The sequence below is a fragment of the Malus domestica genome, chromosome 05 (genome assembly GCF_042453785.1).
Source record: "Malus domestica chromosome 05, GDT2T_hap1".
In the NCBI taxonomy this organism is placed as follows: Eukaryota; Viridiplantae; Streptophyta; class Magnoliopsida; order Rosales; family Rosaceae; genus Malus; species Malus domestica.
Window position 1 is genome coordinate 35824293 of NC_091665.1, and position 15603 is coordinate 35839895.

General features: G+C 35.5%; 2 protein-coding genes and 1 pseudogene across 2 annotated transcripts; 1 reads left to right on the top strand and 2 right to left on the bottom strand.

The window, feature by feature from the left end:
* Positions 1 to 1250: 1250 nt before the first annotated feature.
* LOC103435528 (uncharacterized) lies at positions 1251 to 4124 on the top strand (annotated as a pseudogene).
* LOC103435360 (ALA-interacting subunit 3) lies at positions 4004 to 8438 on the bottom strand. Its single transcript, XM_008373752.4, has 8 exons — positions 7901 to 8438; positions 7058 to 7116; positions 6864 to 6938; positions 6658 to 6771; positions 6460 to 6530; positions 5471 to 5768; positions 5001 to 5290; positions 4004 to 4294 (listed from the first exon to the last, which is right to left on the bottom strand). Exons 1-8 carry the CDS (start codon positions 7986 to 7988, stop codon positions 4240 to 4242), a joined length of 1050 nt encoding a protein of 349 aa, XP_008371974.2. The 5' UTR covers positions 7989 to 8438; the 3' UTR covers positions 4004 to 4239.
* A 4296-nt stretch (positions 8439 to 12734) lies between these two features.
* On the bottom strand, positions 12735 to 14192 carry LOC139196239 (uncharacterized). The gene has a single exon (XM_070821913.1). The coding sequence runs from the start codon at positions 14190 to 14192 to the stop codon at positions 12735 to 12737; it is 1458 nt and encodes a 485-aa protein (XP_070678014.1).
* Positions 14193 to 15603: the final 1411 nt, after the last annotated feature.

A 15603-nucleotide genomic window follows, 5' to 3' on the forward strand; every position in this document is an offset into this window, starting at 1 on the left:
GATAAAATATCACACCTGAGGTTCACTCAGCATGATACCACCCAGGAAAATTGGGCCTAGGTGGTTAAGTGGGGCTAATATCAGTGTCCGACAGCCTTAGTAGTGGACACTTATGTGGTTCGGCTTTGGCGCGCACCTTCAAGGTGGAAGGCACATGGTCAAACTCTGATACACGGTGGCAACTCATTACTCTTGGAGGACTAGGGAAAAAAGGTGAAGCATGGTTGATAGAGCAGGGCTTGGGAATCCTAGTCTGCCAAGAGCTAAGTGGAGCACCGCCAAGGTGGCGATTGTTGGTGTTAAAGGTTGGCCCAATACAAGTCAAGATGGATGTGAAGAGAATCCCACATCGGAGAAGTACAACAATAATCTAAGGTTTAAATGTAGGTGTTTCACTTCTAATTGCGCCAAGTGAAGAAAATCCCATATCGGAGAAGTACAAAAATAATCTAAGATGTGTTCCACTTCTAATTGCACTGTGATCTTTTGAGATAAAACCTCATACCTGAGGTCCATTGGCATGTCCTTTCCATCAAACTTGCATGAAATAAAGAAAGGAATTCAGGAATTAATCAACTGGATAACTATACAGACAAAAGAAACAGCAGTTTCATGAACAAAGTCAAAACAAAGATTGAAGTCCAAAACCATACGAAAGAGAAACTGCTGCAATTTTCTTAAATCAAATAGTACCACATTGATGGCATCACACATAAGATAAGCAGACACAAACCAATCAAAAGTACCAATCTTCCTTTTTGTTATCTGATATTATCAATTAAAAAAAGGAAGAAGAAGAGCATTAAACAACTTATTAACCCACTAAATGGATGCCACATTGACGCAAGCCGGGTAGCCGGGTATGGGGAAACCCGTAAACAGCTTACTTTTGGTGATGATAAAGATAAATCCTTTTCAGTTTGACACACTGTTCTCCGAGCTGCGGGAAAAAAAAAAAAAAAAAAAAAAAAAAAGGTATGCAGCATCTTCTTCCAGTCCGCCTGTTAAAGTTTCACATTCATTTGTTGCTAGAAAATTCTTAAAATTATTGTGAGGAGCTTTCTATCCGTTGATTAATTCTTAAAATTTCTTAAACGTCTTTGTGATTGGGCTGGCCTTGGTAGGTGTTGATAGGATGGAGCATGTACAATTCAGTCTTCATGTTCAGTTTTCAGCCGATGGAACTTGAAGAAGAATTAATGAAGCTGTAGAACTACGTAAGAGTTTGGGGCTTCCATCAGCTAGTACAAATGTGTGGAGACTGGAGATTCCATCTTGTCAACGGTGAAGCAGACAGGTACATGACCTTGAGTAGTAAATTTACATTTCTGCTAGTGTTTTTTAGTTGACTATGAATGAAGATTCTCCCCTTGTCTCTTGTCTTTTGTCTTATTCTGCTCCTCCAAGAGTTGAACATGTGTGGATGTTATGTTGTAGGATTAATAGAAACTTGTTAAGTTTGTCTTTTGGTAACAAGCCTTCAAATTTGGAATTCAAATTGGTGTAAACGAAACATGTGGGATTTGTATCACTTAATCTGAAATGTGTAGTTCTATATTATATGGAATTTTCTGTGGACATACTAGTTCACCAATTTTCCTGTTGATATCCATTTTTCACCACAGATTCTCAGGACTAGAGGTAGTAGCATTGTCTGCTGCTTGGGTAGTAGCATTGTCTGCTGCTTGGGTTGAGTAGTAAAAAGCAGAAGTAGAGGCCTGTATTAGTAGAATTGACCAAGTTAATTATGTAACTGGAGACCGTCTTCGGAAGTTTAAAAGAAGAAGGATTGGATGTGTCAAAATCCAAGGAAAGGGATCCATATATCTGTCCTCAAAGAACAATGGTAGGATACCCCACAAAATGTAACATTCTTCAGGCAGCACAGTTTATACTTTTTGTTTTTGTGCTTTATGAGATCTGTAGTATGTGAATGTTTAATTTCCTGTTGCAACTATTTAGGTTATGGAAAACGGGATCTTTTATTCCATTTCACTTGAGGGACAGAAGACAGGGTTTAATGCTGACCAGCGTGGAAACCGTCAATTCATATCAACAATTTCAGACGGTCAGAAAGTTCTTGATATGTTCTGCTACAGTGGTAGTTTTGCTCTAAATGCTGCACAAGGGGGTGCTGCGAATGTCATTGGTATGAATAATTTGATTTAGAACATGTCTTTCTATAAGAACTTCACTGAAATTGGCTAGGTTCGATTCTTACTGAACTGCCATTCAAAGCTAGATTTTGTCCCACTTTTGTTGTTTGGTCATCCTGCTCATAAAATACGAATATGAGGCCATGGAGGGATCTTTAATATCGAAGACGTATTCATTTTGTGGGGCAACAAAAGCTGAGAATTTTTCACCTGACATACATTTAACTTTCTCTGCCATCTTCTGTTTAAAAGGACGTCTAGAATTCGATGCTATATATTCATCTTCATAGGACATCTTAAGATTGCATGTTCAAAAGCTAGATGAGTTTCCAATCATTCCTGTATTCCGTCAGGCATCGATTCATCATTGCCTGCGATTGAGCTAGCCAAAGAAAATGTTCTTAACAACATGGATCCAGGAAGAATAACGTTTTTGAAAGAAGATGCAAGTGAGTTTATGAAGGGTGCTCTTTCTAGGAATGAATCATGGGATATTGTCATTTTAGATCCTCCCAAACTAGCACCCCGAAAGAAGGTACTATTCAGTTAAATCCGTACCATGTATTCGAGTTGTTTCATTACAAATATGAGCACATTGCTTGTTCCCCCGTCTATTACTCATTGCTTCTTCTGCCTGTCCGTTAGTGATTCTTTCGTGAATCTTACCGCTTCTTATTGGGTTGTTATTGAATCCAGGTTTTACATATTGCATCAGGGATGTATAGAAATTTGAATTCATTGGCAATGCAACTGACAAAGAGAGGTGGTCTTCTCGTGACTTGTTCATGTTCGGGAGCTATGACGCAAAGTGGGACGTTCTTGCGTATTCTTCAGGCAAATTGAACGGTACCTTCACTAAATGTTTAACGCCCTAAGTACAGTAGACGTTACTAATCTCATGAAATTCTATGAACACCGATTTCCCCTGGCTTAGGAGCCTTGTATGTATAAAGAAGATTACTCGTTCAGGTTCATGTGTGTTTCCGATTGTTGATGAATGTTTCAGATGAATATAGGTTGATGCTGCATCTACAATAGAAAAAACTCTGATTTTGACCATCTTTCTATGGATTGCTTCTGTTGCCTCTTTCGCCATCAAAGTACCTATGGTACCAGTTCATATTTGGTTACCTAAAGCTCATGTAGAGGCACCTACGGCAGGTTCTATCATCTTGGCAGGAATTCCTTTAAATTGGGAATCTACGGGTTTGTAAGTGATTCAATACCCATGTTTCCCGAAGCGACACTTTGTTCCACTCCTTTCATTTATACTTCAAGCGCGATTGCTATAATGTATCTAAAGAGCTTCAAAATCAACAGTTTTCTACACTTGGGAACTGAAACTAGAGACAGCATACAATCCTGCCCCGAAGCACGGTTACGAAAATGTTGTTTTTGGCCAAAATGAATAGAATTTGTGTTCGTGCTCTCTCTTTCTTCTGCACTCCCTTCCCTTATTTCTGCAAGTGCACAGGAAGACAGGCGTAAAACGAAAATCTCTTTTGATTTTTGAAATGGCAGATACTGTTGGCTTGTTACCTGAATCAAACCATGACACTTTATTCATATAAATTTGGTTGATAATTAATTTGAGGAGCAACTCTTCATCTCTCTCAACTTATTTGCTTGCTAACATTTTCAGGGTGCAGCATCAGCGGCAAGGAGAAAACTAACCGTACTCCGGGATGCCGTAGCAGCACGCAATCATCCCATTGACCCATCCTATCCAGAAGGCAAATACCTTTCTAACGTCCTTCCGAGGGTCCTTTGAAGATTGACAAACTTACTTTAGAACACAAGCGCAACCCTATCATACATTTTCAACAGCGCTCAGACAGAGCGATCAATCAATGGAAATAACTTTAGATGTATTCAATACTATTTCTGGAATTATACATGAAAGTGTTCGTTCTGTCACTCTCGAAAGAGATTGTGAAAAAAATTAAAGAAAACCCCAAATGACCAAAATGCTTTCCAAAGTTATATGTACTGCTCACATTGAAAACATTAATATACATATGATTAAAATCGGCCATTGGGCAACGCTTAAGCCAATCCATCGACATCAGCAGTTCTACTCGCCTTAGTGACCTCCCGGATTTCTGTTCCAAGACAAATACGATGGGTCTCCAAGTTGCCTGAAAGAAGATAAATGGTCATTGGTCATCATATTGAAACATTAAAAAGTTTGCTATCGAAAAATAAATACGTAGAAGCATTTAGAAATAGCGGCCACATCGTATCCAACCCCGGACAAAATTATCTAGGCATTGACAAAGTTACTACGAAAGAGTGTTCGATTAAAATGGATGGTACAGTTAACAGAACGTCATCTGTCTATCAACGTATAATGTGGAGAAAGTCCATATTCACCAAACCTATAGATTTCATGTGGGTGAGTGTGTGTCTATATGTTACAAAATTGAAGGCTGTCCTGGAAAAATCAAGGCCAGTAATATCAAAGTTAGAAAAAGAAAAAGCTAGTCCTAGTAAGAGTACACCAGCCATAAACCAAAAGTGAAATGAACTTGAGAATCACAAGAGCATGCACAACAAACATCTTTAAGCTTCCAACAAAGAGTGTTACTTGAGGCGACAAGCGGTTAAGGAAAACAAATGCCACATCTTTCTGTTTTGAAATTGCATTTACTCCAACAACTAGCTCGATATGAAGTAATCTACAGGGTTTCTTTCGCTGGTTCTTATGCATCTTGAAAGACCGTTCAGACAATGATGCAAGTATCATGTCACAAAGAGGAGAGTTCATGGAAGGCAACTGTTGATAGCATTTAATATTCCTTGCAAGATAAAAATAGGCAGGGTATGTTTGGTTTAGGAGTTTACCTTGGCTTAACGAGATACACAACTGTGAAAGCCATGGCCAGAAAGAAGCACAACCCTCCAACAGTGAGATAAGCAATGCCAAGGAAGTCATTCCTGCCACCAATCCAACTGGTGGTCGAGAGCACGAGCTTCTTTTTTCCACTAAAACTGTATGTGTTGTAATTGTTATCCAGTATCACTTCTATCGTATCATTTTCTTCCAGATCCACCTCTATCTTCCCGTACAGCTTTCTAAATGTTGGTAGTGCAGCAGTTCTCATCCAAACAATAAGGTCCTCTTGCTCACTTAACTGTTAAACAAAAAATATTGACCTGGTTAACCGCTTGCCTCCTGGAGAATACATTTCACTTACCCAACCATTAAAATAAAACATTTCAGCAAAACAAATATCATTTGGTACGATACAAGACACTTTCATTTTTTACCGTAACACTTCAAAACTAGAGATGACAAGTGGCAAAAAGCTTACCGGTTTGGAGGCATCGAGAGACGCGCCACCTTTAAGAGTTCCATTCTGAAAGTTCTTTGGGAAGACCTTTTTGCCAAATTTGTGCTCCCTATCACTCTTCCAAGAGATATCCTTCTTGTTTACAATCAACTGCTGTCCATTGCGCGAGAAATCATATGTGTCGTTGAACAAACTCCAAGCAATAAGACCACAAGGTACAATAGGTAGACCATTTGCCTTATCTTCAGGCTTACAAGCATCTATTTCATTCTCAGACTTTGGATCTTTCAACTGTTGATCACTTCGACTCTTTACATATCTGATATGTAGAAAACCACAGTCAAGGTGGATAATAATATTTATATATACTGGCAAACGAAGATCTCTGACTTGATTATAAATATTTCCGACAAAACAATTTGTAGCGACAATCTACCAGGAAAATCCATTGTGGTTGCACAGTGAAACTATTCAAGAATGAGAATTGCTGGCGGTGGCAGAAGTGAGAATAGTGTACTGTGTGAATGAAAATTAATTCAAAGAACTAGTGCACATGCCTTAAATCAAATTATGATGCAACGTCACATGGACTTACATTAAGTGTATACTTTTCTCCAGGAATCAGGATTTTACTAAACTCGTGATTGACTAAGTATTTTATTTTTCATTTTGTACAAGACCAAGTAGGAATCAAAATCCTGATAAAAGACCCAATATCTTCTCTGCTAGACAACAACTACAACATAATCAGGATGCCAGACACAATCTCAAAGTCGTGCTGTCCTTTGGACCACATGTCATTATGTGCTTTAGGAGATTCCATGGAACCTGGTCTACCTACTGCCCTGTTCACATATGGCCTGCAAACATCAAGGGTCCAATATAGCCATGATAAAATTTTGGCCTTACAATAATTTGACCCACCCCTTTCGTTAACTGTCTGCATAAAGATTTTTGCATCAACCATATTAAACATAAATGCAGGATCATGGCTAAGGTAGGAGACATACCTGCGATGATTCTGGTAGAAATTGTCAAGCTGATAATATACATATATAGGCTGCTTCATACGCTTTGATACCTGCACAAATTATCCATCAGTAACCATGGGGCATAAGCACTCAGTTCTAATGAAAAAAATTAATTTAAAAGTGCATTATGTGGCAACTACAGTCCCTTGATGGTAAAAAAAACAAGGGAAACCGTACCTTCAGAGTTCTGTTGCATTTTTTAGGTCCAGGGCTTTGGATGAACCTGACCTTATCGGTTCTAGCAGGTGCTGGTATGCAATCAGTTTCATACCGATCAACAATTTCAACAACCTGACAGAAACATCATTTTCCTGATCAACTACATGTAGTACTAGAAAAGAAAAAACAGACCATGCAGAGAATTGGGTTTAAATCAGCCATACATCTCGAGAAGCAAAAAGGGAAGCAACTCCGATGGGAATGAATACAATGCTTACAAGCATGAATGCTGAGATCACCTGCAAGAACAAGTGCGCACATGCACAACGAGATAAGGCAAGAGTTCAACTAAAAATCTAACACACGAATGTGGATGGCCTGACTAAGGAGATATCGAATACAGTACTATAAAACCTACCCATCGTGGCGTCAGAATTGGTTTACACGCTGGAAGTTCCTGCTGAGTAAACCTTGAATCTGAAAAGATCAAGTTTACAACATTTTTAGTTTACAATTGATAGAAAGGCTACTGAGAATCATATGAAATGCAAGATGTCCATGACGACCGAGTCTTGCACCTTATCAAGTGAACCAACAGAAAAACAATGGAAAAGCTTCCTCTACATATCAGCATCTTAGATTACATAATCTCGGATTTCACACGTTGGCTGAAATCACTCACTATGTCTGTGGCACAACCATCTATTTTGCCATATATTAGCACACCATGCCAAATCATACTTCGCCGCCAGTATACATTAGATACTCTTTTATTACCATAGACGAGTCTTTCACATAGGTACCCAACAACTGGATCACAGAAAGATTTCCAACACTAGTTACCACGTGCCTTATATAAATCGATTGTAATGAAAGTATTTTGAGTGGTATGGACCCCTACCTACCATCATCTAAGTTAACCCACCAGATGCCATATCCATACAAGGTTCCTTATGCCCCAAAATCTTGTAATTTTATTCTAAAACCACGACAGTTACTCAGTGTCGATTTTCATAAACCGAATAATCATGCTTCCTAAGTAATGAACGCAGCCTAGGTTGAATATTTACCCTTAAATTTAATAAATCCTCTCAAATATATAATTGACTTCTAAATTTCTAAACCTCACTCAGAAAATATATACTAAACAGGAACTGAAAATGGAAATGGCAAAAATCGACAAAATTTAATCTGGGTAATTCTGAAAAGAACTCAAAACCCAAAATTAATACAAAAGATAAGGGCTTGGGGAGGAAATTACACTTGGGTCGCTTGGAATGCCTCCTGGTAGACGTTGCATCCGCAGATCCGGCGCCTCCTGAGCTTGACGGCGCCGTATTGGAACTCATCAGAGACGAACCCTGTCTTCCGCAGCAGAGATTTTAAATATTTTTTTTTTCTCTTTCCGAAACTAAGAAAAACCCACTCGACCTGAGGATTCGAATTGTAAGGGATGATCAAATAGACGAACGGATGATTTTTTTTTTTTTTGGGGTCGATTTCTTTTAAGGGTTAAATGGACATGGTGGTGGTGGGTGTTGAGGAAATGAGGAATTGGGGATTTGTGTTGACTTTTTTAGAGAGAGGGGTATGGAAGAAAGCGTCTCCTTTCTTTCCCTCTCTACAAGGTGGCCGGCGACCCTCTCTCTCCTCTCGTTCTCCTCTCTTTCTCTCTCTACGTCTAGAAGAAGGAAGACTACAATAAGAAATTTATGAGAGCGAGAGAAACAAAGACCATTGAAATGTCAAACTAGTACAACGCAATTACACGGTTGGACTCCGTGTCCAATCTTCTTCAATTTGATTTTTCTTTTCTTGTGTTGATAATTTTATTTTGTTTGTTTACTATTATTTGGTTATTGGAGAAAATTAAAAGAAAATAAATATTTTGCTCAAGAAAATAAATCAACTATTAAATAGAGTGATTACGGTAACAACGAGTACTAGCATAATAAACACTCATTTTTTTGTCACAGTAGGCAGAGTCTTACCCCAAATATGCAAATTATGTCTATTAAGCCGAACGCTAGTACTAGCATTAGTTAAGAAGTTTGTCTCTCTAAAAACATGTTTTTAATGGGCAAAGTGAAACGAATTTGCCAGCCACCTGAGATTTTGGGGCTCGTTTGGTGGGTTGGACAAGATTGAACCTTAGGAATAGAATTGGATTAGCAAGAACTTGTACGATAGGACTTTTAACTCATGTATAAGGATATGTTAAATAACTCACTCTATAGTAGATTTATAACTTATTATGTCCAGTCATGTTCATCTCACATTTGACACAACAAACAATGAACTGGACTAAGTCTATTTTAATTTTTTTATATGAACTAAGTCTATTTTAATTTTTTTATATGGATTAAGTCTATTTTAATTGATCACAATATGTCTCATCCAGCCCATCAAATGAGGTCTTAAATGATGTTATTCAGTCTCCAAAGTGTTGGGCAAATTCCCTTGACCGGTAACTAGTTTAGAACCTATTTCCACATAAAAAAAAATATGGCAAAAATGTTTATGTATTTTGTTTTTAGAAATTTGTGGGAGGTTACGATATGTATGAGATTTTTTATTTTAATACCAACTCTAATAAAACTTTTAGCTAAACTACCGTGTTTTTAGTTTAAGTACCAATGAAAAAGTCATAAAAACAAAGGAAAATTTGAAATAAGTCCAATTTTATATACCTACTTTTGAAATAGGTTCAATTTTTAATTACTTTAAACCCATATCAAAATACCCCTAAAAACAATTCCATAAGTACTACTATAATTCAAAATATTACATGATTGTCACTTCCACCAACCAACTTTTTTCCTGTGATCAGTTGATCACAATTTTTGGCAACCGGCCGATTAAATTTTCAGGTCTCAATGTTATTGTGCAACAATGTCCTTCAATACTGGAAGTCTCAAGTTTGAAACCTGTTGCTAGTGTGAAAGTCAGATTTGTAGTCAGTGGAAGGCTGAAATGCCTCTGTAAGTCTTCCCAGTCTCCTAAATGGGTGGATAACCGTGACTTGCCACCAGTTGTATCTTCAATAAGACATGTTAAGTAATGAATTTCTTCATAAGTTTTTTAATTATATTGTATATACATGTAAAAAGATAAACTCACGAATAATATTTGATTACTCAAAGAATAAAGAGGAATTCCTACTCAAAATTTGTTCGTTACCGGTTCATAAAACGAAGTTTTATGATAATAAAAAAAAAGTTCATATTATAGATATCATTGTATAAGGATCGCTTTTGCAAAAAAAAAACCATTTAAAACTAAGGTTATTTAGTTATCGAATTGTATAAAAACACATAAGCGAAATTGGTAAAAGGATTATGAACCATTTATTTATTTGTCCAATAGATTGATTAAAGGATCTCAGTTTTAATTCTATTTTTCCAAAAATGATCTTTACAAAGTGATTTATAATATGAATGGTTCTTATCATAAGTACAAAACTCTGTAATTCGAATATGAAAAGTTTTGAGTAGGAGTTTTTGCTCATTATTGAGTAGCCAAACATTGTTCCAAACTCACATTGCACTACAATACATAATTGAATACTAGCATTTGCCTATACACTTTGTGTGTATGAACATATTTTTTTAGAAAATGAGGAGAGAGGGAGGGAGAGAGAGATAGAGAGAGAACACAGGGAGTAAGAGGTTTTTGGTTTTTTTTTTTTTTTTAATTTTAAATATTAGAGATATTTTAACATCACCTGTAATTGAGGCTTCAATAAAAACAGTAAAATTTGGACCTGTAAAATTAAATTATTGCCCATCATTTTTTTGTGTAAAAGAATACTAAATTGTCTTTTCACCATTTTTTTGTTAACAAAAAAAGATTTCATTAATTAATTAATAGAGATGAAAAAGTTGCACATTTTTTTTTAACTCACTGCTGAATAGTGACTTGAAATTTTCTGTAATAAAAAATATTCGGCCGCAATGACGGTACCCCATATAATTTCTAGCATTGGCATTGGTGGATGTGGGGTCATGTATAATTAGAACAAAAAATATAAATGTTCATATGTTAATAAGTGTATTTGCCCACAATTTTATCGCTCAATCAAATAAAATGAGACAAAATTGATAATTTTTCGTAAAGTTGATATTTTTCTCTCAAATCCTTATCAAAATTAGTACTTAATCTGAATTTGCCTCAAATGTTATTAGTCACAGTTAAGTATTAAAATATTACAAATTCGTGTAAGATTACAAATAGTTTTACTGTATCAAAATAAATTATGACACCCCAAAGTTACTAATCACAATTAAGTATTGAACTTTTTACAAATATATGTATGTATATATGGTAACTCGTAAATAGAATAAAATTAAAAACAAGTGAAGAAAATGATTGGAGTTTGGGGTTTTTTTTAAATTCTTTTTTTTTTTGTCGTCTTTTTTATTTCTTGTGACCTTAGAAAAGTAGCATGTGGAATGAGTAGTTTTGGGCGACAATTTTCATGTAAAATTAAAAAAACAAAGTCGCATAAGCAGAAGGTAACCTATAGATCGTGTTGCAATCCAGTTTTCGAGATCAATTGATCCAGTTCTTCATCATGGATCATTGTTCATTGCTGCATACATCATGCATGGATTGGTGCAGCTGATGACCATTGATCAACATGTGCCAACGTGAAGGAACTAGGAAGCCTCGCCCCAAGACATAAGCACTGAATGAGTCTCAACCAACCAGAAATTTAGCTAGTCATAAATCGTTCATTTATTTGATACATTTGGATATTAAACGATCATTGGTTCGAATGATTTTTTATAGAATTGATCTTTAAATTAAGAGAAGGACATTGAACGGTTCCAATTTTAAAATTTATACAATGAAGATACATTATTTGCAAATGAGAGAATGAGCTCATCCTGTTAAAATATAATTAATTAAACAGAAATTCTCTCCGTATTATTGAAATATATTCTTATATTTATATTTAGTTTTACTATTCCTTGCACATAAAACCTATTTGAAACCATATAATAGTACATGTTTTTTTTTTTGGAAACTAACTATTGTACATGTTTGATTCAAGAAATCATATTTCTACACACCAAGAATTCAAGTATTATTCTAATTGAATTAGCAACCACTTAATATTGACAAGGCTGTTCAAACATCGACGCCATCATTGTCAAAATGGTACACGCTATTTTTATATTAAAATATAAAATGAAGACACGGTGGTACCACATGTTTTAATATAATTAAGTAAACAATACGTGCTTCCAGAAAAAAAAAACAAAACAAAACAAAAATAATACGTGTAATATATTCAACTTTATAGTATTTTTTGATATTTTTTTCACTTGTATTATAATATATTGCATATTGTCTAGTGTTTCGAGTATACTGAACAAACCTCTCATTTCGTTGAGCACTAATGCATTGCTTCAAATCTTTAACGTGATGTATACTCTTAAGTCTCGACAGCATTATTCGAAATCTCCTCGTAAAAGTAGAATTCACACTTCATCACAAGCACTACATCAACCATAAAACTTGGAAGGATCCTAAAGATTATTAGTATCCTCAGTTTTACATGAAAAAAGTTAGATGGTAAGGTCATAAGTGTCCATCTTGTTTACCTAATTTAAATCTCTCGAGTTTTATTTTATATATCTTCGTAGATGTCTATTTGACTGGGAAGGACTTATATATAGTATGTGTATAATGTTACGATGACGTTCCGTAACAATAAAACATAAATATGTATAAGTTTTTTGTCCATATACTTTTACTTCATTGGCACGAGAAGCAGTGGCGGATCCAGGAATCTTACCCCAAGGGGTCGCAGTGTAAAAGTTCAAATAAAAATTTAGGATGGAAAAACATATTGAAAATGAAATCATAGTACTTTCATTCATAATTCATAATGGAAACAATATTACAAACTATAATTGTCCACGACGAGGTTTCATATTTTGAAAACGAAGCATTATAGCTTCATTTTCAATACAAGCAAAAATATCTCTCTCAATATAAACAAGCAAGCTATCACTCAACCATTGATCTCCTATTTTGTTCCTAAGTGGACCCTTAACAATATTCATGACAGAAAATGTTTTCTCCACTCAAGCAGTTGCAACTGGTAAAACTAAAGACAATGTAATGAGCAAATATACATAATTGAATACTTGATGCATCCTTGTCTCCACCATTTTTTTTGCAAGATCACCAATCCCTTCCAATTGAGAGAAATCATTACTGGAACACACATAATGAATATAAATCTCAAGTTGATCTTCAAGTGCCAAACGATCTTCATCCGAAAAGTCTTGAGGATAAAATTGAGCAAGACGAAGTAACTTTGGTTTATCAAAAGCTACAAATGAATCTTTCGGACTCAAACATGCCATACAAATAAGCAACTCGGTATTTACCTCATTAAAGCGATCATCTAACTCCGTAATTTGCTCATAAATGACATAAATAAAGAGCTCCACACGATAATGATGACGATTTGTCTTTATTGGAGCATAACGCCTTGACCTCCCTGGAAGTATAAATGCCTCTTCCATGTTAGGAACATCAATATGATGTTTTTCACAAAAAGAAGATACTTCATCAACCAATGCATCGAACCCATTATTCCTCATCCAATATAGCTTTTCCTTGCATGATTTCACTAAAGCCATTGCATTCACAATTTCTTGATCTTTCCTTTGCAATGCTTGTGACAAATCATTTGTAAGTCCCAATATGACTTTCATCAAGAAAAGGTGAAACACAAACTCAAAAGTAAGTATCACTCTCATTAACTTATTTGCTTCACCCGCACTTTCATTGGGATTATCATCAATAACCATTTGAAGCACATGAACCATGGATGAAAACATAGAAATGATGCTAATCAAGGTACCATAGTGTGAGTTCCATCGTGTGTCACCGGCACGTTTGAGACTTGTTTCTTGATTTAAGCCTCGCCCCGTTATAAGACAATCATTTTCAAAAGCTATCACAAGCTCTTCTTGAAGTTGCCCTCTAAGTGAATCACGCCGCTTACAAGATGCTCCAACATGATTAACCACACTATTAGCCGTTGCAAAAAAAGAGGCAATGTCTATATTCTTCTTTGCTACGGCAACAAGAGCTAGTTGAAGTTGATGAGCAAAGCAATGAACATAATATGCACAAGGTTGTTCTCTCAATATCTTTGTTTTAAGGCCATTCAACTCACCTCTCATATTGCTAGCACCATCATAACCTTGTCCTCGTAACTTGGAAATGCTCAAATCGTTGCGAGAAAACAATGTGTCAATAGCATCCTTTAGTGAACTTGAAGTAGTGTCGGTAACATGTTGGATACCCACAAATCTTTCAATTACATGCCCGTTGTCATCCACATAACGCAACACCATAGCCATTTGCTCTTTCATAGACACATCACGTGCTTCATCCACCAATATTGAAAAGAATCTATCTTTTAGACCATCCATGATAGCATCAAGTGTTTCAAGGGCACATGAATTCACAATTTCTTTTTGAATGGAAGGAGCTAGTAATTTGAGATTCCCCGGAGCATTTTCCATCACAACTTCCCCGGAGCATTATCTGCAAGGAATTGCAATAACTCCAAGTAATTTCCCCTATTGCTTGAAGTGGCACTTTCATCATGGCCACGAAAAGGAAGACCTTGTCGCAATAAAAACTTAGTGCACTTGATTGAAGCAATCAAGCATGTGCGATAAGCCTTACGAGCTTGGTCAGAGTGTTTGCTCACTGCCGTTTCAATATGTGTAGCTTGATTCATCAAATTTGTAGCAGCTTCTCTAGCCTTATTATGAACACTCCCAACCGGTCCAACATGCATCTTAAATCTTTCTCTCCCTTTCTTCCAATTCTTAAATCCATCTCCAGTGAAAGCTTCACTACCCACTTGTTCAAAATTGGTTTTAAAGAGATAGCAATAGAGACAAAATGCCGCATCTTTAGATACACTATACTCCAACCAATCAAACTCATCAAACCATTGGGGAATGAAGCGTCGATTAATTCCCGACATATTAGTTATTGGGAAATTATGACCTCTAGGTTGACAAAGTCCTTTTTGTAGATATAATCTTCGGACCTCATCTCTCATATTAGCGTCATAATCTATTATTCGAGTTCTTAATCCAGGATCCGCTTGAAGATTACCCAAAACATCATCTAACTGACTTTGTCTTGAACTTGGAGTTCTTGAACTACCAACAGTATTTGAACTATCAACATTATTCGAACTACCCGAACCCGATGATGACTTTCTCTTAAAAAACCGTTCCATAATAATGCTACATATACAAAATATTCAAAATAAATACTCACAATATAAACAAACCATAAACATAATCAAAATAAATATGAATTGGATTTCAATTAAATTAAATATCTCATCTTGTATTCTACATATACAAAATAATGAAAATAAAAACTCACAATATAAACAAACCATCAATATAATCAAAATAAATATGAATTGAATTTCAATTAAATTAAATATATTCTACATATACAAAATATTCAAAATAAATACTCACAATATAAACAAACCATAAACATAATCAAAATAAATATGAATTGGATTTCAATTAAATTAAATATCTCATCTTGCATTCTACATATACAAAATAATGAAAATAAAAAATCACAATATAAACAAACCATCAATATAAACAAACCATCAATAAAAACAAACCAATAAAAACTCACAATATAAACAAACCATCAATATAAACAAACTGTCACGGCCCGTCCCGGAATTTTTAATTCCGAGGACGTGAAATTACAAAAGTGACCTTAAACGGGATTAAGGTGCGTAAATTCGACATTTAGTTTTACCTAAAGTTCCTAAACTATTGTTAATTAGATTATTACCTAGTGTTAGGAACTTAAACTAAGACTTGGATTTACAATTGTATGTTTTAATTTGGTCAGTTAGAGGTTTAGGTAGGGCCTCATGCC